The sequence below is a fragment of the Budorcas taxicolor genome, chromosome 11, assembly GCF_023091745.1.
Source record: "Budorcas taxicolor isolate Tak-1 chromosome 11, Takin1.1, whole genome shotgun sequence".
Lineage (NCBI taxonomy): Eukaryota > Metazoa > Chordata > Mammalia > Artiodactyla > Bovidae > Budorcas > Budorcas taxicolor.
In genome coordinates this window covers 31589432-31612193 of record NC_068920.1, presented here as the reverse complement: position 1 = coordinate 31612193, position 22762 = coordinate 31589432, and the positions used below count along the sequence as shown (strand labels likewise).

At 38.9% G+C, this 22762-nt stretch overlaps 1 protein-coding gene and 1 pseudogene across 1 annotated transcript; one reads left to right on the top strand and one right to left on the bottom strand.

The window, feature by feature from the left end:
- The first annotated feature begins 9266 nt into the window (after window positions 1-9266).
- LOC128056838 (olfactory receptor 11A1-like) lies at window positions 9267-10214 on the top strand. The gene has a single exon (XM_052649649.1). The coding sequence runs from the start codon at window positions 9267-9269 to the stop codon at window positions 10212-10214; it is 948 nt and encodes a 315-aa protein (XP_052505609.1).
- A 3465-nt stretch (window positions 10215-13679) lies between these two features.
- Window positions 13680-14609, bottom strand: LOC128056622 (olfactory receptor 1361-like; annotated as a pseudogene).
- Between the last annotated feature and the right edge of the window lie 8153 nt (window positions 14610-22762).

The following is a 22762-nucleotide window of genomic DNA, read 5'->3' as shown; positions in this document are numbered from 1 at the left end:
TAATACTCAGACTATGTTCAAATATCTCCAATTATCTTTAAGTAAATTCTTAAAATCAGGATGTAAACAAGGTTCACACTATCTTCTTGTGTTTTTAAGTCCTTTATTTTATAGCAGTCCTTCTCCTCTCTCTCTCTCTTTTTTTTTTTTTTCACACTTTTGACTTATTGGGGAAATTAAGCTCACTGTAGAATGGTTTATATTTTACATTAGACTTTCTGCTGACTTATGGTTTTGTTTGGTGTCTACCCTTATATCTTGTATTTTATATAAACTTGTTTTGTGTCAATCTCAGTCTATTGATAGTGTAGTGATGCCATCAGCTAAGAATGCCTGAGGCACTCACTTGGGCTCTCCCTACAGTCATTTCTCTGACCAAGGCTAATGCTGTGGCTGGGCTGACCCTTGTGGTTCTTATTATGATTGCAGGATGCATCTCAGCAACAATCATTGTGGAAATTTGAAAAAACAAGGTTTATTACTTATAGGTCCTGGAGGTTATATGAACACCTGGGGCCACACAAAAAGAATTTAGGGAGAGAGAGAGCATGGATCTGGGACCCTGCCATTATTGGGATCAAGGGTGGGATGTCTAGGGTGTCATGGGTTCACTCTTTATCAATGAAAATAAAACACAAGAGGAGAAATTAAAGCATGGGAGGGAAAAGCAGGGTCACTCAAGTGCTCAGTTCATGGAGGTCATCCAAGGTTTTCTAAAAGGGGAATTCATGGGTGGGGTGGCCCAGCTCTTTATTTAAATGTGTAATTGACTATATGTTTATTTGAGGTAAATGCGTTTGAAATAAATGCTTGTCAATCAAAAGCTTAATGTTAGGCACTTGCATTACAATAAAAAAGGTAATTATCAGGCACTTAACACTACAAACTAATATTAAGATAGAAGCCTAATTGGATCTGGAAGAAGAAGATTGGTTTTTGTTCTAGGAGAGGCTTCAAGTCAGGGAGGATCATCTTGAAATAGATGATTATCTTGAATCAAGGGGGCTTGGTTTTATGCTTTGGTAGTATGCGTTTGTGGAAAGACTAAGGTGTCACTCTCTTGTGTGACATGACTCAGACTCCAAATTCTCTCTTCCTGTTGGACATGGGTTTCCCAGGTGGCTTAGTGTTAAAGAATCTGCCTGTCAAGAAGGAGAGTGGGGTTTGATACCCTGGAGAAGGAAATGGCAACCCACTTCAGTATTCTTGCCTGGGAAATCCCATGGAAAGAGGAGCCTGGCAGATACAGTCCATGAGGACGACTTCGTTCCTAAATGACAACAACAACAACTTTTTAATACTGGAAAGTCCCCCAAAGCTTATTTGATGCCTTGTCCTCCTCCTTGCTTTCCATGTGTTTCTTGTTTTCTTATTGTGTCTCCTTTGCTATCTTGCATATGGGGTTATCATTACCATCTTTCTAAATTCCATACATATGTGTTAATATACTGTATTGGTGCTTTTCTTTCTGACTTGCTTCACTCTGTATAATAGGCTCCAGCTTCATCCACCTCATTATAACTGACTCAAATGCATTCTTTTTAATAACTGAGTAATATTCCATTGTGTATATGTACCACAGCTTTCTTATCCATTTGTCTGCCAATGGACATCTAGGTTGCTTCCAGGTCCTAGCTATTGTAAACAGTGCTGCGATGAACATTGGGGTACATGTGTCTGTTTCAATTCTGGTTTCCTCAGTGTGTATGCCTAGCTGTGGGATTGCTGGGTTGTATGGCAGTTCTATTTCCAGTTTCTTAAGGAATCTCCACACTGTTCTCCACAGTGGTTGTACTAATATGCATTCCCAGCAACAGTGTAAGAGGGTTCCCTTTTCTCCACACCCTCTCCAGCATTTATTGTCTGTAGACTTTGATAGCAGCCATTCTGACTGGCATGAGATGGTACCTCATTGTGGTTTTGATTTGCATTTCTCTGATAATGAGTGATGTTGAGCATTTTTTCATGTGTTTGTTAGGCATCTGTATGTTTTTGGAGAAATGTCTGTTTAGTTCTTTGGCCCATTTTTTGATTGGGTTATTAATTTTTCTGGTATTAAGTTGCATGAGCTGCTTGTATATTTTTGAGATTAACTCTTTGTCAGTTGCTTCATTTGCTATTATTTTCTCCCATTCTGAAGGCTGTCTTTTTACCTTGCTTATAGTTTCCTTTGTTGTGCAAAAGCTTTTAAGTTTAATTAGATCCATTTGTTTATTTCCATTACACTGGGGGGTGGATCATAGAGGACCTTGCTATGATTTATGTCAGAGAGTGTTTTGCCTATATTTTCCTCCAGGAGTTTTATAATTTTTGGTCTTACATTTAGATCTTTAATCCATTTTGAGTTTGTTTTTTTGTGTATGGTGTTAGAAAGTGTTCTAGTTTCATTCTTTTACAAGTGGTTGACCAGTTTTCCCAGCACCACTTGTTAAAGAGATTGTCTTTTCTCCATTGTATATTTTTGCCTCCTTTGTCAAAGATAAGGTGTCCATAGATGCGTGGATTTATCTCTGGGCTTTCTATTTTGTTCCATTGATCTATATTTCTGTCTTGTGCCAGTACCATACTGTCTTGATGACTGTAGCTTTGTAGTAGAGCCTGAAGTCAGGCAGGTTGATTCCTCCAATCCCATTCTTCTTTCTCAAGGTTGCTTTGGTTATTTGAGGTATTTTGTAATTCTGTACAGATTGTGAAATTATTTGTTTTAGTTCTGTGAAAAATGCCATTGGTAGCTTGATAGGGATGCATTGAATTTATAGACTGTTTTGGGTAGTATACTCATTTTCACTATATTGATTCTTCTGATCCATGAACATGGTATATTTCTCCAACTATTTGTGTTATCTTTGATTTCTTTTATCAGTGTTTTATAGTTTACTATATATAGGTCTTTTGTTTCTTTAGGTAGATTTACTCCTAAGTATTTTATTCTTTTCATTGCAATGGTGAATGGTATTGTTTCCTTAATTTCTCTTTCTGTTTTCTCATTGTTAGTGTATAGGAATGCAAGGGATTTCTGTGTATTAATTTTATATCCTGAAAATTAATTAGTGCTAGTAATTTTCTGGTGGTTTTAGGGTTTTCTATGTAAAGGATCATGTCATCTGCAAACAGTGGGAATTTTATTCTTTTTTTTCCCAATCTGATTTTCTTTTATTTCTTTTTCTTCTATGATTACTGTGGCTAAAACTTCCAAAACTATGTTGAATAGTAGCGGTGAGAGTGAGCATCCTTGTCTTGCTCCTGACTTTAGTGGAAATGCTTTCAATTTTTTGCCATTGAGGATAATGTTTGCTGTGGGTTTATCATGTATGGCTTTTATTGTGTTGAGATATGTTCATTCTATGCCTGCTTTCTGGAGAGTTTTTATCATAAATGGGTGTTGACTTTTATCAAAGGCTTTCTCTGCATCTATTGAGATAATATGTGGTTTTTATTTTTCAATTTGTTAATGTGGTGTATCACATTGATTGATTTGCAAATATTGAAGAATCCTTGCATCCCTGGATAAAGCCCACTTGGTCATCATGTATGATGTTGTTGGATTCTGTTTGCTAGAATTTTGTTGTGAATTTTTGCATCTATGTTCATAAGTGATATTGGCCTGTAGTTTTCTTTTTTTGTGGCATCTTTGTCTGGTTTTGGTATTAGGGTGATATGGCCTCATAGAATGAGGTTGGGAGTTTACCTTCCTCTGCAATTTTCTGGAATAGTTTGAGTAGGATAGATGTTTAGATTTCTCATTTTTAAATGAGATTACAGGGACTTCTTTAGTAGTCCAGTGGTTAAGACTTTGCCTTCCAGTGAAGGGGGTGTGGGTTTGATTCCTGGTCCAGGAGCTAAGATCCCACATGCCTCCTGGCCAAAAAACCAAAACATAAAACAGAAGCCATTTTGTCACAAGTTCAATAAAGACTTAATTTAAAAAAAGTGAGATGCAACAATTTCTTGCTATTTGCAATAGTTATGCTTTTTATATAAAATTTCCTTGAACACTGAAGTTGTTTGTGAGTATCAAATGCTTATTTTTGCTCTAGGGGAAATTCAGGGTTATATTCTTACAAGCTCTTGGTCACCTTTTTGTCAACTGATCAACGTATAGTCTTGTTTTAAGTGTGCTTCTGCTTAAAGACACTACATATATGTCATTCATTAACCCTGAACTCACAGCCAATAGCACTGTAACTCATGGCTGAAAAGAGCTTATCTAATACATGCATTTTTCTCTGTAAGGCCCATCACAGTCTTTTTGCCCTTGGGAAATTAGACAGCACTTTTGTACTACAGTTAGGGACCAGTGAGATCACCAAAAAACACCCCAAACTGTGAAAAACGTGGCACTAAATATACCATGAAAAGGCCACTTACTTATAGCATAGAACTGAAACAAGAGGGCAAAACTTTATCTTGTTCACCCTAAGCTGGCAACATGTTTATCAGCTGACTCAATTTTTCGCCATGTGCACAAGTAGAAAAGTACTGAAAATATTGATTTTGGGATTACAAATAAATTTTAGAGAGCAAGCATTTTGACAAATACTGAATACAGAAATTATGAATATTGACTATTCTAATCTTATCTCCTCTTGCAATCTTTGGTGTTTTCTTCCCAGCTGAAACTTTAAGACATTTTCAGAAGGCCAAGGATTATGAGTCAAATACCCATGTTTTTCATTTAGGCATCCATGAAGGCATTTCTATTCATTGTTTTGCTACCCATTTATGAAACAACTACAATGTACCTCTGGAACAAAGATGAATAGGATACACTACTTGCCCTGAGTATTACTTATTTCTAGCTTGAGTCTAGTGAAGAAGAAGGCTAAATTTCTAATAGAAACCACAAAAGACTATGATTTGTCTTGCTAAAATCTGGCTGGATAGAATACCATCTCTTTTGTGTAAAATTGAATCTCTGATCCTCAAGAAGTTTTGGAAGGTATGGGATAAAACAATATTTCCAGTTAGGTCCATGAAATCCTGTTGTTAAAGACTCCTTGGGTGCAAATTTTTTAAGATGCAAGGGAAGGGATTGGGGAACTATTAACAATAACCAGATAAGAGAACTGGGCTCTGGTTTGTGAAATAGCCTAGTGACATGGAGGACCCATCATGTTTTCATTTGTTACAGTATGAATCTATTACTTTTGGAATTTGATAAACAAAAAATGAATTTAAAGAGCTGTTTAGAGGATAACTGGTAAACATAAAAATTTAAACAGTAAAGTTTTTACACAGCAATTTTTAAAAAATGTACGCAATGAATATTATATCTTTCTATCACCCGAAACCACTGATACCCTTACCTAGAATCCAGGTACAGATAGAGTAGTTTTGATACCCACCAGGGTTCTTGACTTTCCCCAGTCAATAGAAATTGACTAGAAGCCAAACAAGAAATTCAGGCAAGACTTCACTGGGGCTCCTTCACTCCCTGCATGAAGGAGTGAAAACAAGTAACAGATTCGATTGCTTGCTACAGAGGAAGGGTGAGCTCCTTCCTTACATGAGGTGAGGCTGAGGGTGGGAAGAGGAATGGGGCCAGAGGGGTGGCTTAGATGGTTTGAATACCATTTTGTATTGTTAAGGGCAGGGGGGCATCCTCAGTACCCTGCTTTTGCTACCAACACCCAGTTTTTGCTCCTAGCTCTTCAGAAATGGCAGTTGGGTCTTTAGTCTTTTGTATCTTTTGGTCCAGAACTCTCCCAGGCCCACAGTTATCTTTAGATTCATATAGTTTCTTTGTATTTTGTAGCTGGAAGAGAGGTGTGCCAAGGTGCAAGCTTTGCAGCACTATAGCAAAAGGTCCCAGCTACTAGGCCTGTCTCACTTTCTTGACTATGCCCATATAAACAGCTATGAGTGGTTTATTTTATGCTTTTTACACAAATGGGAACATACTAAGCATACTGTTTTGTACTTTATTTTTTCTGTTTGACAAATATCATGGAATTCTTTGGCACCATTGGAAATAATCATTGGATACTACAGCTAACCAAGTGGCACTTTGGTAAAGAATCCACCTGTCAGTTCAGGAGACACAACAGACACGGATTTGAGCTTTGGGTTGGGAAGATCCTCTGGAGTAGGAAATGTCAACCTGATCTAGCATTCTTGCCTGGAAAATTTCAAGGGTAGAGGAAGCAAGTGGGCTACAGATAGTCCATGGGGTCACAAAGGGTCAGATATGACTGAGCAACTGAACACCCACATTATGTCTGCATATGTTTTTATAAGTAAATGGAAAGGTATTTAAATACAGACACCAACATTTCACAATGATTTCCTCAGTTGTGTGGAATGTTTGAGGGGAAGAAAGAGAGAATCTTAATTTTTTTTTGAGATTACTATTTTATTTGAATTGTTGCAGTTAGGGTGTAATATAGTTACGATTTAAGCTATAGAATTAAAAAAAATGTAGGTGGCATTTACTGTTGGCTGTAGACAGTGGACCTTACAGGAGTTCAAAGAAGGGGGCTTTCCCTGTTGGTCTGTTAGAAAAGCAATGGGAATGAAGTAAGGGTTTGACTCAGATGGATGACAGTGAAGTGACTGAACACACTGCTGGGGATGAGAAGTCAATAGATCAGCCTGGTATCTGTGGAGAATTTGCAGAAGGGAATAGTAGGAGATGAGCTGTCAGGCAGGCATTTGGGCACGGAGGACACTGAAAGGCCATATAATCATGTAGATGTTACTTTGTAATAATATGCCAGCTTCCTTCCCCTTGAATCAGGCCCAGCATTGGCAAGGCCTTGATAAGCCACGTAAACTACTCCTCAAGGGCTGTCTCAACTGAAATACTTTTCTGGGATGGTGAAAGGTATGAAAGCTGGGTGTAGGGTAGAAGGATTGAGAGCTTAGCAGAGAACATTAGCCCCCATGGAGATGAAAAGGTGGGTTTCCATATAACCCTCGGTTTCTGCTCTACTTTTGGTCAAGCCAACAGTTCAGGAACCTCCTCTGGAGAAAGACAAGTATCTCAGGGGGCTGATATTTCCTTTTCATTTAAGGTTGCTCTCCAGTCAATCTGTAATTGGTTCTCAGGGGCCCCTCCCCTCTTGGCAATTGTCAGCCCTCTTTTGTGATAAAGGGAAGGACCTACAACAAGGAAAAGCCAAAGGAATTGGGGACCTAGAAAAGGAGATGGATGGAAGAGAGAATGGCTCTGGGGAGTGGAAGGTGACAGGTGTGACATTTCCATTCAATGTCCTACATTATTTCAGGTTGAGCTCAAGAAGGGAGGAGTTGAAGTTGGGAAACTTCAATAATCTGAACTCTTTATCTTAGCACATAGTCTGCTTTTCACAATTTTTTTCCTTTGGAAGTGCTTGCAGGTGAGTTTCTTATTTTTGTACAATTGTTCACAGCTTAGTTCAAGGATTCTTTAAAATATAAGTAAAGAATTGGTATTTATGGAATTTTCTCCTCTGATCATAAACACATTTTCTTTAACCCAGAGAGTCAAAAGTCTGTTTTTCAAAGGGATTTGAAGAAATCCCAGTTGCCCTCTGGAATTCCAGTGTTGCAACGTCTTCCACTAAAACTTTCCCATTTCTCTATAATCCTCACTTCCTTTTATCTTCTGTTTTCCTTCTTTCTCCCCACTTCCCCAACCCCTTGAAAAATAGAGTGAAATGTGGTGATCTGAAAAGCCAGGATTGTGCTATGACTTGAAAATAGTTTTCATGTGAGTGAATTTTTATTTTTTTATTTTTTTAACTTTATTTTACTTTACAATACTGTATTGGTTTTGCCATACATTGACATGATCCCAAACATGAACCCCCCTCCCACCTCCCTCCCCACAACATCCCTCTGGGTCATCCCCATGCACCAGCCCCAAGCATGCTATATCCTGCATCGGACATAGACTGGTGATTCGATTCTTACATGATAGTATACATGTCTCAATGCCATTCTCCCAAATCATCCCACACTCTCCCTCTGAGAGTTCTTGGCTGCATAGCAGGCAGGATCTTAGTTCCCTGACCAGGGATCAAAGCCGTGCCCCTGTGGTGGAAGTGCACAGTCTTAACCACTGGACCTCTATGGAAGTACCTGAGTAAATTTTTAAAACATTCCCAAGAACTGTCTTGTGTATGACAACCATATTTTCACAGACTCTGCTAGCTGATTCTGTGATAACACACACACACACACACACACAGGAATAGCTGCATTTTTTCCTATACTTTTCCCCTCTGCTTCCAATCATTTGCTGCATTCTCATCTTTAATAAACACACACACATCCCTTTGGATAGCATATGAGATCTTCCTTGCAGGTACTCAGGTGCATTTTCAGCTCTTCACTCAGTTACATATCTTTGTTTTCCATTGTGTCTCTCCTGCCTAGAATGCTGAACTCACTCTCCTATCCTTTGCCTGGCTGACTCTTGCTCTTCAAGACTTTTCACCTACAATTACTTCCTCAGGGAACCTCTCTGACCTTGATTATTACACTCCCTCAGATCCTAGTCTGGGTTGAGTTTCTCTCTACTCACGTGGCATCTGTACATTCCTCAATCTTATTATTTGTCATGTTTGTAGTATAAAATCTTGTATGAAATTAGAAGAAGATTATTTTGGTAAGGGAGAGGGGAATCTAGAGACTGTGAGGCCAAAATTGTGCTAAAGAGGTCATGACACTAATGGTGGGATAGCGAAGAGGGACTATATAAGAATTTCCCAAGCAACAATTGATAAGGTGCTAGAGGAATAAGAGACAGTGTTAAGATAAAGATGACTACAATACAGCAAACTTGAGTATCAGGCAGAATTTTCAAACCACTCACAATGGAGCTGATGGTGCTCAGGAAAGACAAAAGAGAATTAAAAAAAATCACGCTGATGTAAGCTGTGATAGGACACAAAGCAGACATTTGAATGGCATTATACTGTTGCTCACAAGGAAGGCTCTGTGACTGGTTATAGAGATTGAGAAGGTAGAATGTATTATATCATAAAAATATTAGATTGAACTAATAGGTTAAGGTTTCTAAAGACTGGAATGTGAGTTTGGATCAACTTTCTTGAGTCTTGAATATGTGCACAGTTCAGGAATGCAGCGGAGGACAGGAGTTGGAAAAGCAGTAAGCAACTAAAAAGGGGAGAGAAGAGGACAACATGTGTTAAAGATTCTTGTTTTTGAGACTCACCTTTATCTTTTTCATTTTAGCTCTACTTATCTCAGGCTTGGTGTAGAAGATGCAAAGATGCACTAGAATCTGTCACTTAATCACTGCAGAAACTTGGATGATCTTCATGGAAATGGCCTCCATACGAAACCAAACTATTACTGAATTTGTCCTTCTTGGTTTCTATGTCAGAGCTGAGCTGCATCTCCTTCTCTTTATTGTGGTCACTGTCATCTACGCATCCATCATCCTAGGGAACATGCTAATCATTGTGGCGGTGGTTAGCTCTCAGAGGCTCCACACACCCATGTATTTCTTCCTGGCTAATCTGTCCTTCCTGGAGATCCTCTACACTTCCTCAGTGGTGCCCAAAATGTTGGAGGGCTTCTTGCAGGAGGCAGCCATCTCTGTGGCTGGTTGCTTGCTCCAGTTCTTTATCTTTGGTTCTTTAGCCACTGCTGAGTGCTTCCTACTGGCTGTCATGGCATATGATCGCTACCTGGCCATCTGCTACCCCCTCCGCTACCCTCTCCTGATGGGACCCAGGTGGTGTTTGGGGCTGGTGGTCATAGCCTGGCTCTCTGGCTTTATGGTAGATGGATTGGTTGTAGCCCTCATGGCCCAACTGAGATTCTGTGGCCCCAACCACATTGACCACTTTTACTGTGACTTCATGCCTTTGATGAGCCTGGCCTGCTCAGATCCCAGTGTAGCTCAGATGACAACATTCATTCTGTCTGTGGTCTGCCTCACTGTTCCCTTTGGACTGATTCTGACATCTTATGGCCGGATCGTGGTGGCTGTGCTGAGAGTTCCTGCTGGGGCCAGCAGAAGGAAGGCTTTCTCCACGTGCTCCTCCCACCTAGCTGTAGTGTCCACATTCTATGGCTCTCTCATGGTTTTGTACATCGCACCCTCTGCTGTCCACTCCCAGCTCCTCTCTAAGGTCTTTGCCCTGCTCTACACTGTGGTCAGTCCTCTTTTCAATCCTGTGATTTATACTCTGAGGAATAAGGAAGTTCAACAGGCACTATGGAGGCTTCTGTATGTTAAGCAAACTGAAACAATTGATTGACGGGGCATGGTGGTAAAGATGTTATTTGGACTTTGGGATGTCTTCCAGGATTGGTTGGGTAGGAATAACTGTTCTGTTTTGACATTTCCCTCTGTGATAAGTTTAATAGTTATACTAAAAATGGGTATTGTAGAACAATAACTTTTAAGTGCTTATTAAAACATTTTACTTTAATATTTTATTATTTCTTTATTAAATAGGCTGTCAATATTTCCTATAGTAAATAGCTATACAAAAATAGCAACACAAAACAAATCTAGAGATCTTGGCTACCTGTATTATATATATAACACAAGTTGAATCATGGAAGTTTGTAATCTAGTTTTCATTGATGGCTATGTCTTAAACCTCTTTTTATTTTGACCAATATGTACTTATTTATTCTTGTGAGATTTTTAGCATAGCTAAACATGATTTAGTAATCTATTGTGAAAGCTCTTAGTTCGCCATACAAATATAGTTCACATTTAGATTTTCCTACAATAAATTCTTAGGAGTTGAATTGCTGAGTTTAAGGAAAAGCATATTAAAATAAGTTTAAAGCTGAATGCATTTTAATTGTTTAGCTATTTTATTGTAGAAAATTTCAAATGTACAAAAAAGTAGATAAAACATTAAAATGAACCTCATATAGCCATCATCTAGCATCAATATCAACGTTTCGCATCCTATTTCTACTGCCTAAAGCTTCTTCTTTTTTCTTTTTTTGGAAAATTTTAGGGCAAATTTCAGTTGTATAAGTATTGTGTTGTGTGTGTTGTATAAATTGTATTCTGTGTGCAAGTACATTTCATCCTTGAACAACATGGGTTTGAACTGCATAGGTCCACTGAAAGGCAGACATTTGCAATAGTAAAAACTGCAGCAGTACAGGATTTGTGGCTGGTTGAATCTGTGGATAGGGAACTTCATATATACAGAGGAACCATGTGTATGGAGGATCAACTCAAAGTTATGGGTGGATTTTCACCTTCTCAGTGGTTCATTGCCCTTAACCTTGGTGTTGTTCAAGGGTCTACTGTATTTGGTATGCTCGCTGACTGATAAAGGCATTTAAAGAAAAAAAGTGCCAAACCTGATGCTACAATATTTAAAAATACTACTCCAATGGCATCTAATACACAGACTGGGTTCAAATTTCTCTAATTATCTTTAAGTAAATTCTTAAAATTAGGATGTAAACAAAGTTCTTGTATCTTGTATTTCTTAGTCTCTTATTTCATAGCAGTCTTTCTTCTCTCTCTCTCTCTCCTTTTTTTCATGCCTTTGACTTATTGGAGAAATCTCTTTATCTGTAGAAGAGTTTATATTCTACATTAAACTTTCTGCTGACTTATGGTTTTGTTTGGTGTCTATCCCTATATCTTGTATTTTATATAAAATTGTTTTGTGTCGGTCTCAGCCTGTTGATGGTATTGTGATGCCATCAGTTAAGAATGCCTTGGGCACTCACTTGGGCTGACCCCACAGACATTTCTCTGATCAAGGCCAATGATGTGGCTGGGCTGACCCTTGTGGTTCTTATTATGATTGCAGGATGCTCCTCAGCAACAATCATGATAGAACTTTGAAAAAACAAACCTTGTTTTTTCAAAGTTCTGTAGACTGCCAGGCTCCTCTGTCCATGGACTTCTCCAGGCCAGAATACTGGAGTAGGTAGCTGTTCCCTTCTCCAGGGGATCTTCCCAATCCAGGGATCAAACCCAGGTCTCCTGCATTGTAGGCAGATTCTTTACTATCTGAGCCACCAGGAAAGCCCTGAAAAAAAAAAGGTTTGTTATTCATAGGTCTTGGAGGTTACATGGCACACTTGGGGCCACACAAAGAGAATTTAGGGAGAGAGAAAGAAAGAAAGAGAGATGGAGGCTCTGCTATTATTAGGGTCAAGGGTGGGGGGTGCCTAGGGTTTCATAGGTTCACTCTTTATAGGTGAATATAAAACATGAGAACAGGAATTAAAGCATGGGCGGGAAAAGCAGAGTAACTCAAGTGGTCAGTTAATGGAGGTCATCCAGGTTTTTCTAAAAGAAGAACTTCATGGGTGGGGTGGCCCAGCTCTTTATCTAGATGTATAGTTGACTATACATTTATTTGAGATAAATGTGTTTGGAATAAATGCCTAGCAATCAGAAGTTTAATGTCAAACACTTACATTACAATCAAAAGGGTAATTATCAAGCACTTAAACTACAAAACTAATATTAAGATAGAATCTTGATTGGATCTGGGTTAGCTTTTTAGCAGAATATCATAGAGCTCCTGTGATTTCTACTGCACCATATCATGAGGTGCACAATGATTGCTTGTCCCATTTTTAGTGGTGCTATTTATATTATTGACCAGAGGGTTCAGGCGGCATCTGTCTGATCCATGTATTATTCAGTTTTCAATCAGATTTTCACCTAATATCTTTAGGTGATAAAAGTTGACGAAAGTTGCTGATTAATGATTTAATTATTTGAACATATATTTTCTTTTAATGTTTTGAATGTATTTGTAGCTGTTGTAAAACACTTGTCTGTGGATTCCTATATCTGGGCCACATCAAATTTAGTTTTTATTTACTTCTTTGTCTCTTGAATATTGATCAGATTTTACCAATTATTTCTATGACTAATAATTTTTTGATTGAATATAGATTGTTGAGGAAACTCTGGATTCTCTTACTTTCTTTAGAAGAAGACTGGTTTTTGTTCTAGCAGACATGTCAAGTCATGGAAGGTCATCTTGACCTTGAAGATCATCTTGAATCAAGTAGGCCTGGTTTTATGCTCTGGGAGTATGGATTTGTGGAAAGCCCAAGGTGTCACTCTCTTTTGTGATATGACTCAGCCTCCAAATTCTCTCTTCCTGGTAGCATGGTCAGGGTTTTGGATTTAGCCTGTGTTCAGTCAGGTCTAGTGTACTCAAGGATGTGGTTTTTACTCTTAAGACTTGGACTTTAAGAGTGATAGTTTGATAACAAGGGTATTGATAAGGTGTGCAGAGCAGCCCACTTTCCTGGTACTGCCCTTCTCCAAGCCCTGCTCCACTTCTTGTGTGTTTTATTTCAATCCTATAGCAGCTTCTTTCTGATAAGTCTAAAATGGTCTTTCCATTCATACCTTGAAGTCAGCCACAGCATCTGTTTCCCCCAAACTATTTTTGGATATCTTCTACAAAGATCCCTCTTCTCTTGTGCCTTATCCTACAACTTTTAGTTGCCTGAGGTACCCCATGTTTCAAACTCTTGATTTCTGCTTTCTTGGTGAGTGGGATTGCTCATGTGTTGATTCACAACCTTGGGAATTCCCTGGGTGAAATATTCCCTAAATATGGAAGTTGTCCTGGTTTCTATATCAGTTTTATTTCCAGTTGTCTATGTAATACTCTGTGTGAATCTTGATGTTAACTGATGCACTTTGTAAATGTGGTGGTGAAGTGGGGAGAGATTTTTTTCCAAATGCTTTTTTATGGAGATTATCATTAATCCCAAGAACTTTTCATACTCAGAATCCTTTTCAGGGAACTCTTCACTTCCTTATTTCTTAGACTATAAATGAAAGGATTGAGACTGGGGGTTACCAGGGCATACCTGACAGCAGCACCCAGCTCCACAGAGGCATGAGAAGCTGACAGGGACTTCAGGTAGGTGGCAAAGACCGAGCTGTAGAAGAGGATGACCGTGGAGAGGTGGGAGCTGCATGTGGCCAGGGCTTTCTTTTTCCCCTGTGCTGATGGGACCCGAGATACAGCAAGGAAAATATGGGCATAGGAGTTTATGATGCAGAGGAGAGGGCCGATTCCTAAGAGTCCTGTCAGAACAATCATCAGGTCCTCATTGAGGTGGGTATCAGAGCAGGAAAACCTTAAGAGTGGTTTGAAATCACAAAAAAAGTGAGGAATCTCTAGATTAGTATGGAATGATAGTCGAGTTAGCATCAAGGTCTGGATCAAAGAGTTGGAGTGGGCCACTCCCCATGCCCCACCCACCAGCAGTGCACATCTGCAAGGAGTCATTAGGAGTGCATAGTGCAGGGGATGGCAGATGGCAGCGTAGTGGTCGATAGCCATGGCAGTCAAAAGCAGGTTGTCCATGTTAGCAAAAACTGCGAAGAAATATAATTGGGCTAGACACTCAGAGAAGGAGATCGATCCGTTGCTGGTCTACAAAGTCTCCAGCATTTTGGGGGCTGTGGTGGTAGTGGAGAAGAGGTCGACCAGCGAGAGCTGGCTGAGGAAGAAGTACATGGGGCTGTGGAGGTGGATGTCAGCACCAATAGCCAGCAGCAGTAGTGAGTTTCCTAAGAGACTCAGCAAGTAGAGGGTCAGGAAGAGACCAAAGAGGAGCTGTGGCTTGTCTGGGTCACTGGACAGTCCTGAGAGGACAAAGTCAGGGTTCTTGCTGCAATTCATTTCAGGTCTTGATGGGCTACAGGAAAAGAATCAGCATAAATAGGATTCACTTAGTTAGCTACAGATGGATAAAACCTTGGATCCTTTCTCTTGGCAATAGGTTTTACTTATACCACCAATGGGAAGAATGGACAAACAAAATACCAGTGGGGAAGACAAGAAGTGTACCTCACAAAAGATGGTCAAATTAAGGAAACATCAAGGGAAGAGAATGAGAGAAACAACAGAGATTTCCTGGAGGTATTAAAGTGTAAAGAGTTTTCTTAATGATACTTTGTATAATTGGTGATTTTAACTACTTGCTTGTTAATCTGTTTTCTTCACAAGACCGTGAGTCTTTCAAGGCACAGGCTGTGTTTCAGTACTTGGCTTAATGCCTGGCACATAGAAGGGGCTCAATAAATACCTACCCACCTACACAGTCAGTATCCTCCTAACTGTTTTCACAAGGATCATGCCCCCATCCCATACATTCTCCATACTATGGTCTTTTCAAAAAAGAAGATCTCATCATGTCACTTCATTGTGTAAAAAATGGGTCTCTACATACAAATGGCCAGTAGGTGCATGTAAAGATGCTCAGCATTGCTAATTATTAGAGAAATGCAAATCAAAACTACAATGAGGTACCACCTTACATGACTAAGAATGCCCACCATTAAAAAGTTTACAAAATAGTAAATGCTGGGTAGAACATGGAGCAAAAGCAACCCTCTTACACTGTTGGTGGGAATGTAAATTGTTGCATCCACTGTGGAAAACAGTATGGAGGTTCCTCCAAAAACTAAAAGTAGAGTTGCCATATGACCCAGCAGTTTCACTTCTAGGCATGCTGCTAAGTCCCTTAGTCGTGTCCGACTCTGTGCAACCCCATAGACGGCAGCCCACCAGGCTCCCCGGTCCCTGGCATTCTCCAGGCAAGAACACTGGAGTCGGGTGCCGTTTCCTTCTCCAATGCATGAAAGTGAAAAGTGAAAGTGAAGTCGCTCAGTCATGTCCTACTCTTAGCGACCCCTTGGACTGCAGCCTACCAGGCTCCTCCGTCCATGGGATTTTCCAGTCAAGAGTACTGGAGTGGGGTGCCATTGCCTTCTCAGCACTTCTGGGCATATACCCAGACAAAACTATGATAAAAAAGTCACATGTACCTTTATGTTCATAGCAACACTATTTACAATAACAAAGACATGGAAAAACCTAAATACTTATTGACAGATGAATGGAGAAAGAAGATGTAAACATGGAACACAATGGAATATTCAGTTCAGTTCAGTTCAGTCGCTCAGTCCAGTTCAGTCACTCAGTTGTGTCTGACTCTTTGTGACCCCATGAATCGTAGGACACCAGGCCTCCCTGTCCATCACTAACTCCCGAAATTTACTCAAACTCATGTCCATCGAGTCAGTGATGCCATCCAGCCATCTCATCCTCGGTCATCCCCTTCTCCTCCTGTCTCCAATCCCTCCCAGCATCAGGGTCTTTTCCAATGAGTCAACTCTTCGCATGAGGTGGCCAAAGTATTGGAGTTTCAGCTTTAGCATCAGCCCTTCCACTGAACACCCAGGACTGGTCTCTTTTAGAATGGACTGGTTGGATCTCCTTGCAGTCCAAGGGACTCTCAAGAGTCTTCTCCAACACCACAGTTCAAAAGCATCAATTCTTTGGTGCTCAGCTTTCTTCACAGTCCAACTGTCACATCCATACATGACCACTGGAAAAACCGTAGCCTTAACTAGATGGACCTTTGTCGGCAAAGTAATGTCTCTGCTTTTGAATATGCTATCTAGGTTGGTCATAACTTTCCTTCCAAGGAGTAAGCGTCTTTTAATTTCATGGCTGCAGTCACCATCTGCAGCGATTTTGGAGCCCCCCAAAATAAAGTCTGCCACTGTTTCCCCATCTATTTCTCATGAAGTGATGGGACCAGATGCCATGATCTTCGTTTTCTGAATGTTGAGCTTTAAGCCAACTCTTTCACTCTCCTCTTTCACTTTCCTCATGAGGCTTTTTAGTTCCTCTTCCCTTTCTGCCATAAGGGTGGTGTCATCTGCATATCTGAGGTTATTGCAATGGAATATTACTCAGTCATTAAAAAAATGAAATAATGCTATTTGCAGCAACATAGATTGACCTAGAGATGATCATACTAAGTGAAGTAAATCAGAAAGGGAAAGACGAATACCACATGATATCAGTTATATGTGGAATCTAAAAAATGGCACAAATGAACGTATCTATGAAACAGAAACAGACTCACAGAACTAGAGAACAGGCTTGTGGGAGTTCCCTGGCAGCCCAGTAGTTAAGACTCATTGCTCTCACTGCCTGCCATGGCTGGGGATCAATCCCTGGTCAGGGAACTAAAAAGAGCAGACTTGTGGTTGCCAAGCGGGAGGGGGAAGAGGAGGAAACAGGTGGAGGAGGTAAGTATTGGGCATTTAGGATTAGCAAAGCAAAGTATTATGTATAGGATGGATAAACAGCAAGATCCTACTATATGGTACATGGAACATATTCAATATTCTCTGATAAACCATAATGGAAAAGAACATGAAAAATAAAAGATGTATGACTGAGTCACTATTTTGTACAGCAGAAATTAAAACAATACTGTAAATCAATGATACTTTAATTAAATTAAAAAAAATGAATCTCCAGAGAACCATTGCTGTTATGAAAAATACCCTGTCACATCTAGAAAGCTCATTTGGTTTTGACCTCGAGGTGTCTCACTGTCCACTCATCGTCTGTTCCCCAGCAACACTGGCTGCACTGCACCACCTTACATACAGCACGTTCATTCTCTGCTTTAAGTCAGTTCTTGCTCATCCTTCTAACCTCTAACTTTCTTAGGAAAGTCCTCCATTGCCTCTTTGTCTAAGACAATGCTTCCTTTTCTGTGTTCTCATGGCACCTTGGTAGTTTACTGCAATTGCAATATGGAGGATGTAATCACATTTATTCAAATATTGAAGTTATTTAGTTAATGTTGGTCTCCCTAACAAAATGCTATGATCATTATGGTTGAGATTGAATCACGTTTTCCTCTCCAGTGCTTGGAATACAAAGTATGATATATGTCAGATAATGAAATAAATGGTAAGTGAAGGTAGGAGAGGATGATGGGTTGTCTTCCCCCAAAAGTATTTCTCCATTTCAAGAATAAAATTTCTTTCCTACAAAAACTGTCCTGGTAACATGGGTTGGAAACATTGATTCATCTAATTCCTTCATGAAGTTGAGACCAAGTATGGTGAGTTTTATTTCCTATGAAATGTCCTTCATTTCAGACTCTTTCTCACTTTTTGAAATTGTCATTCTTATTGAGCTTTCTCTAGTCAACTCATTCCCGGTTAGTTTCACCAGCAGCTAATAGGCTTCACTGTCTCTACCTCTAGTTGCTAAGATCCAAGCTGTTAGCATCTGCCATAAATTTTAGGGCTTTCTTCTTTGGGCCTGATTCTGCCTGGTTTACATTTTTCTAATATCTTCTTTCGTGTTGCATCACATATCCACTGGTGCCCCTTTATCAAGAACTTCTGTGTCTGCATCCTCCTATCAATAAGATAGGATTTTCCATTACTCAGCAGCATTCATTCTCCTTTTCTCAATTATAGTATAAATTCCTGGGACTAGGGACCATGCATGAGTGCATGGATTCTAAGTCACTCAGTCGTGTCTGACTCTTTGCAGTCCTATGGATTGTAGCCTGCCAGGCTCCTCTGTCCATGGGATTCTCCAGGCAAGAATATCAGAGTGGGTTGTCATGCCCTCCAGGAGGTCTTCCTGACCTAGGGATTGAAGATACATTATATCTTCTGCATTTGCAGGCAGGTTCTTTACTACTAGTGTCCCCTGGGAAGCCCAGTAGGGATGAGGGTTCTTTATACTATTTTAAGCACCACCTAGGTCATGAGTATATGGTTGTTTCCCAGGATTATTGTTCAGTAGTTGCTCTCAAAACATGAGGACATCTATGTATTTCTCATGTGTGAGTAGAGGAGAAAATGCCCTTTGTGTCAACTACCCTGAAGAGATGAACTATACTCTGCTTCTTGGAAATAATCAATTACACCTGAATAAAAGTTTTATTTGTGTCTGCTAATAATGAGTTGTGTAAGGTAGATGCTCTTCAACATTTTTGCAGTCTGTGCCATCCATAATCAAAGCCTTATAAGGAATCTTGTGATAGGCACAGTTACATTTTCTTTTCCACTGATAGCATCATTTCTCCCTTTATTCTAACAAACTTTAAATGTTCCAATGTTAACTGACTCAGGATAAAGAGACTTAACACTTTCCTTTTTCAAGCCAAGCATTTTTAAATACGTTAGAACAGAGATTCTGAAACCTTAGCATGCTTAAGGAACATTTGCTGAGTCAGTGAAGTCCCAGATTCCTAGGATCCACCCAGAGGTTCTGATTGAAGAGTTCTGAGGTGGGACATGAGAATTTGCTTTTCTATCATTCTCCAACATCAGATCATGTGGATGTCATTTATGTGCTGTGTAGAATTCAAATATAGCAAAATATATTCTTTTATCATCTGTATTGCTCTTTTTTGCTTTTATCTTCTCTATCCTTTCTCATTGAGAACTGAAAGATTTCCCACTTTTTACAAGATTAAGTCTTTCTGTACTCCTTTATCTCTTTCAGTTCAGTCACTCAGTTGTGTCCTACTCTTTGGGACCCCATGGACTCTAGCCCGCCAGGTTCCTCTGTCCATGGGATTTTCCAGGCAAGAATACAGGAGTGGGTTGACATTACCCTCTCCACTTACCGCTTTAGAATATTACTTCTTCAGCTCAGACAGGGCTGTAATTCTCACATTCCAAATCTCTCAGGTTATGCCTCCTTGACTATTACTGAATAGCCTCACTGTTACTATACCCACCTCTAGGTTTATATTTTATATCCATCTCTCAATTATAGTATAAATGATAGAATTATACTATTATATATATGTACATATATTTAGAACTCTAGAGAGTATATGGTTTACCTTAGGTCTCAAGACAAGTGTGGCTCAATATTGAAATTACCTAAATACTGTTTTAACACCTCAAAGTAATGAGGGTTTTCTAACCATCTTTAAAAGTTTAGCCTCAGATAGAGCATACCCTAAACCTGGTGAGTTCCTGTAGCCTTCTCCAGATGATGGCCCTCTTCTCTGATTTTAGAGCAAAGTCGTCAAAAGCTCAGTGTCTCCACTCAGTTCAGTTCAGTCGCTCAGTCGTGTCCGACTCTTTGCGACCCCGTGAATCGCAGCACGCCAGGTCTCCACTACTTATTGCCAATTACTTTTCAAACCATTTGCCTTTAATCTTCTCTTGAACTGAGTTCAATCAAACGTTTGGTCTTACCATTCCACTGAATTCGCTCTTGTCAATGTCAAAGTTCAATTCTCAGTCTTTAAATTACTTGACCTCTCAGTAACACTTAACAGGCTTGATGCTTTTTTTTCTTACCTCAAACATTAAAAAAAACAAACAAACCCCCAAACAAAAAAACCTTGCTTTCAGAATACCCACCCAGCTCTCACTTTCCAGTGCAGACTTGTTTTCAGCCTCACTGGCTGCTTGCTGCTCTTCCTTCTTCTTATTCACTTTTGTACCTCTCCTCTTTCGGTCTTTTATGCTTCATATATCTATAAACACATAACTCTCAAATGATACCTTTAATTTCAACTTATTTTTATAACTCTAGACATATATATTTAATTTCCAACTAAACATTTCTACCATAGCAGTTTTACCATTTAAGATATGCTCTTTCAGCTGGTTTGATTTATATACTGCCTTGGAAATGGATACACAAATCAAAAGAGACTTTCTATGTTATGTAGCCCACAAGTACAGAACTTGAACTCTCTAGGTCCACTTTGAAAGCTGATCCCATTACTCCATTTGGCACATGACATCTTCAACCCATGCCTCTGGTTTCTCTAATCTTTACTCCGTAAGTGATGACCTTAGAAATATTTGTTCTATCCAATGTCATTGGTAGGTAGATGGGAAAGAACAAAGAATTTGAGGGCCTTGGAATATTCTGATGTACCAGCTAAAGACAATGCATTTAGGAGCTGAGCATTATCAATCTTCATTTCTCTTGGGACCAGAAAGTGTTTGGCTACAAAATAAATCTTTCTGGCCTTAGAGACTCAGTTCCCAAAGTTATTCATTAGTGAAAAACCTAGAGGAATTTTCTGTTGGGAAAGTTTCCTATAGATAGGGTTGAGGATGGAAATTAACAATTAAACAAAAGCCTAACATTGATTTGGAAGTAACTTAGAAAAATTACTTAAAATGCAAAACTTTTACTATTCACTGGTCTGTCTCCTTATATAAGAGTAACTTGAAGAGACTGATATACAGCTATAATATGTCATATGTGTCCTTTTATTTTCAGTGCTCTGAACTTTTGTCATAAAACATATTGAAGTTTATAAAATTATTTTCATACATCTATTGATAAAGTCATCTTAGTTGAGACCTGAAATATATTAAATGGAGTTAGTGCCTCCCTATTGTACTCTTCCCAATTTCTGAACCACAGAATAATGCAGCTTAATTAAATGTGTCTAAACGTCTGTGTTTTCGGTAATAGTGTGTCATGCAGTGGTAGGTAACCATGCGCTCCTCTATAGTTTAGTTTCCATGAAGGTTAGATTATGTAAAAAATTCTGATCCATAGAAATTCTGGTCTGAGGTAGTTCAGGGTTAAGATGCCTTCTCCCATACACTTTCTTTTATAAACAAAACTGGAATCGTCACTGTTTTGTAACTAGAACAAAACTGGACCAAACCATGTGAGTAAGATTAGGACCAAATTCTTTGGATCTACAAAAGTGAATGTAAACAGTGTGAACGATCAGTCCATAACCTCAAAATATCCTCCTATATTCTTACCTGTATATATCTCTGTTTTACTTATTTGTTATTATTATTATTTATCTGTGGTTGTGCTGCCCATCTTGTGGAATCTTAGTTCCCTAACCAGGGATTGAACCCCAGCCCTTGGCAGTGGAAGTGCATAGTCCTAACCACTGCAGGGACACCAGGGAATCCTGTATCTCTAATAGTTGTAAGTGCTGGCACTCCCCATGGTTTCAGGTCCAGTGACACTTCTAAGAACTTAGAAAGTGAGGAACATAGTAATTCTTGTCTATTACCTCCAAAAATACTTCAGCAGTTACTGTGTAATAGTTTTCACTTAGTATAAGCTTGATGACAGGTAAGGAAAACAAGAGAAATTTTGGATGAATTCTTCATATTTCACTGATATTACATGATATTATATCACACTGTAATCTGTGAAAGTAAATATAGAAATAAAAAAGAAAATATATTAAAAGGAAAAGTCTTGAAACTGAATTTTCAAGAGCCCCAAAATTGAGGATAAAATATACCAGTGGGCAAGAAAGTTATTCCTGAGATTTTTTTTTAAACTGCCTCCACTTATAACAATATTTTACAACTATCTTTGACAGATAGTCCAATTGACTTATAAAACATATTTGGAGTCAGAGTGCACAAAATTCTTTAGATAAACCATTGGTTATTTTATCTCTGTTAATTAATACTCAAAATATTTTTTGCTTTAATTACTTACTTGCTTCCAGATTGGAGAAAAACAAATCATGACATATATTATTTATCCTTAAAAATATCCTTTAGCTCATATGTGAGTTACCATTTATTTTTCCAGTTGAGTAATCAGGGCCATTAATTCAATACCTTAAAATATTACAGCATAAGATATTATTGTTCATATTTTAATATATAAACTTACAGGGAACACACACGTAAACAGACCTAAATACTATTCAATTAAAGAGTTCATGGGTAACTAAGACAAATTTCTGTATCTAATTTTATTCAAGAACACAAAAGAATACATAACAAATCAGTTTCATCAATTGATATCCCCCAACAGATTCAGCATTAAGATTCCACGTCTGTTTGTTTAAGTTTCCATTATATTATCTAGAAATGCATTATTTAACAAAATATACTGGACTTGCCCACTTACATTTCATTTATATACTTCCTTCTGTTTTTACAAATGGTAAACAATTAGAAAAGCAGTATGACTGCACATGTCAATTTTCTCTTTGCCCCTTTATGCCTCAGAAGAATTCTCTCGACTTCAGG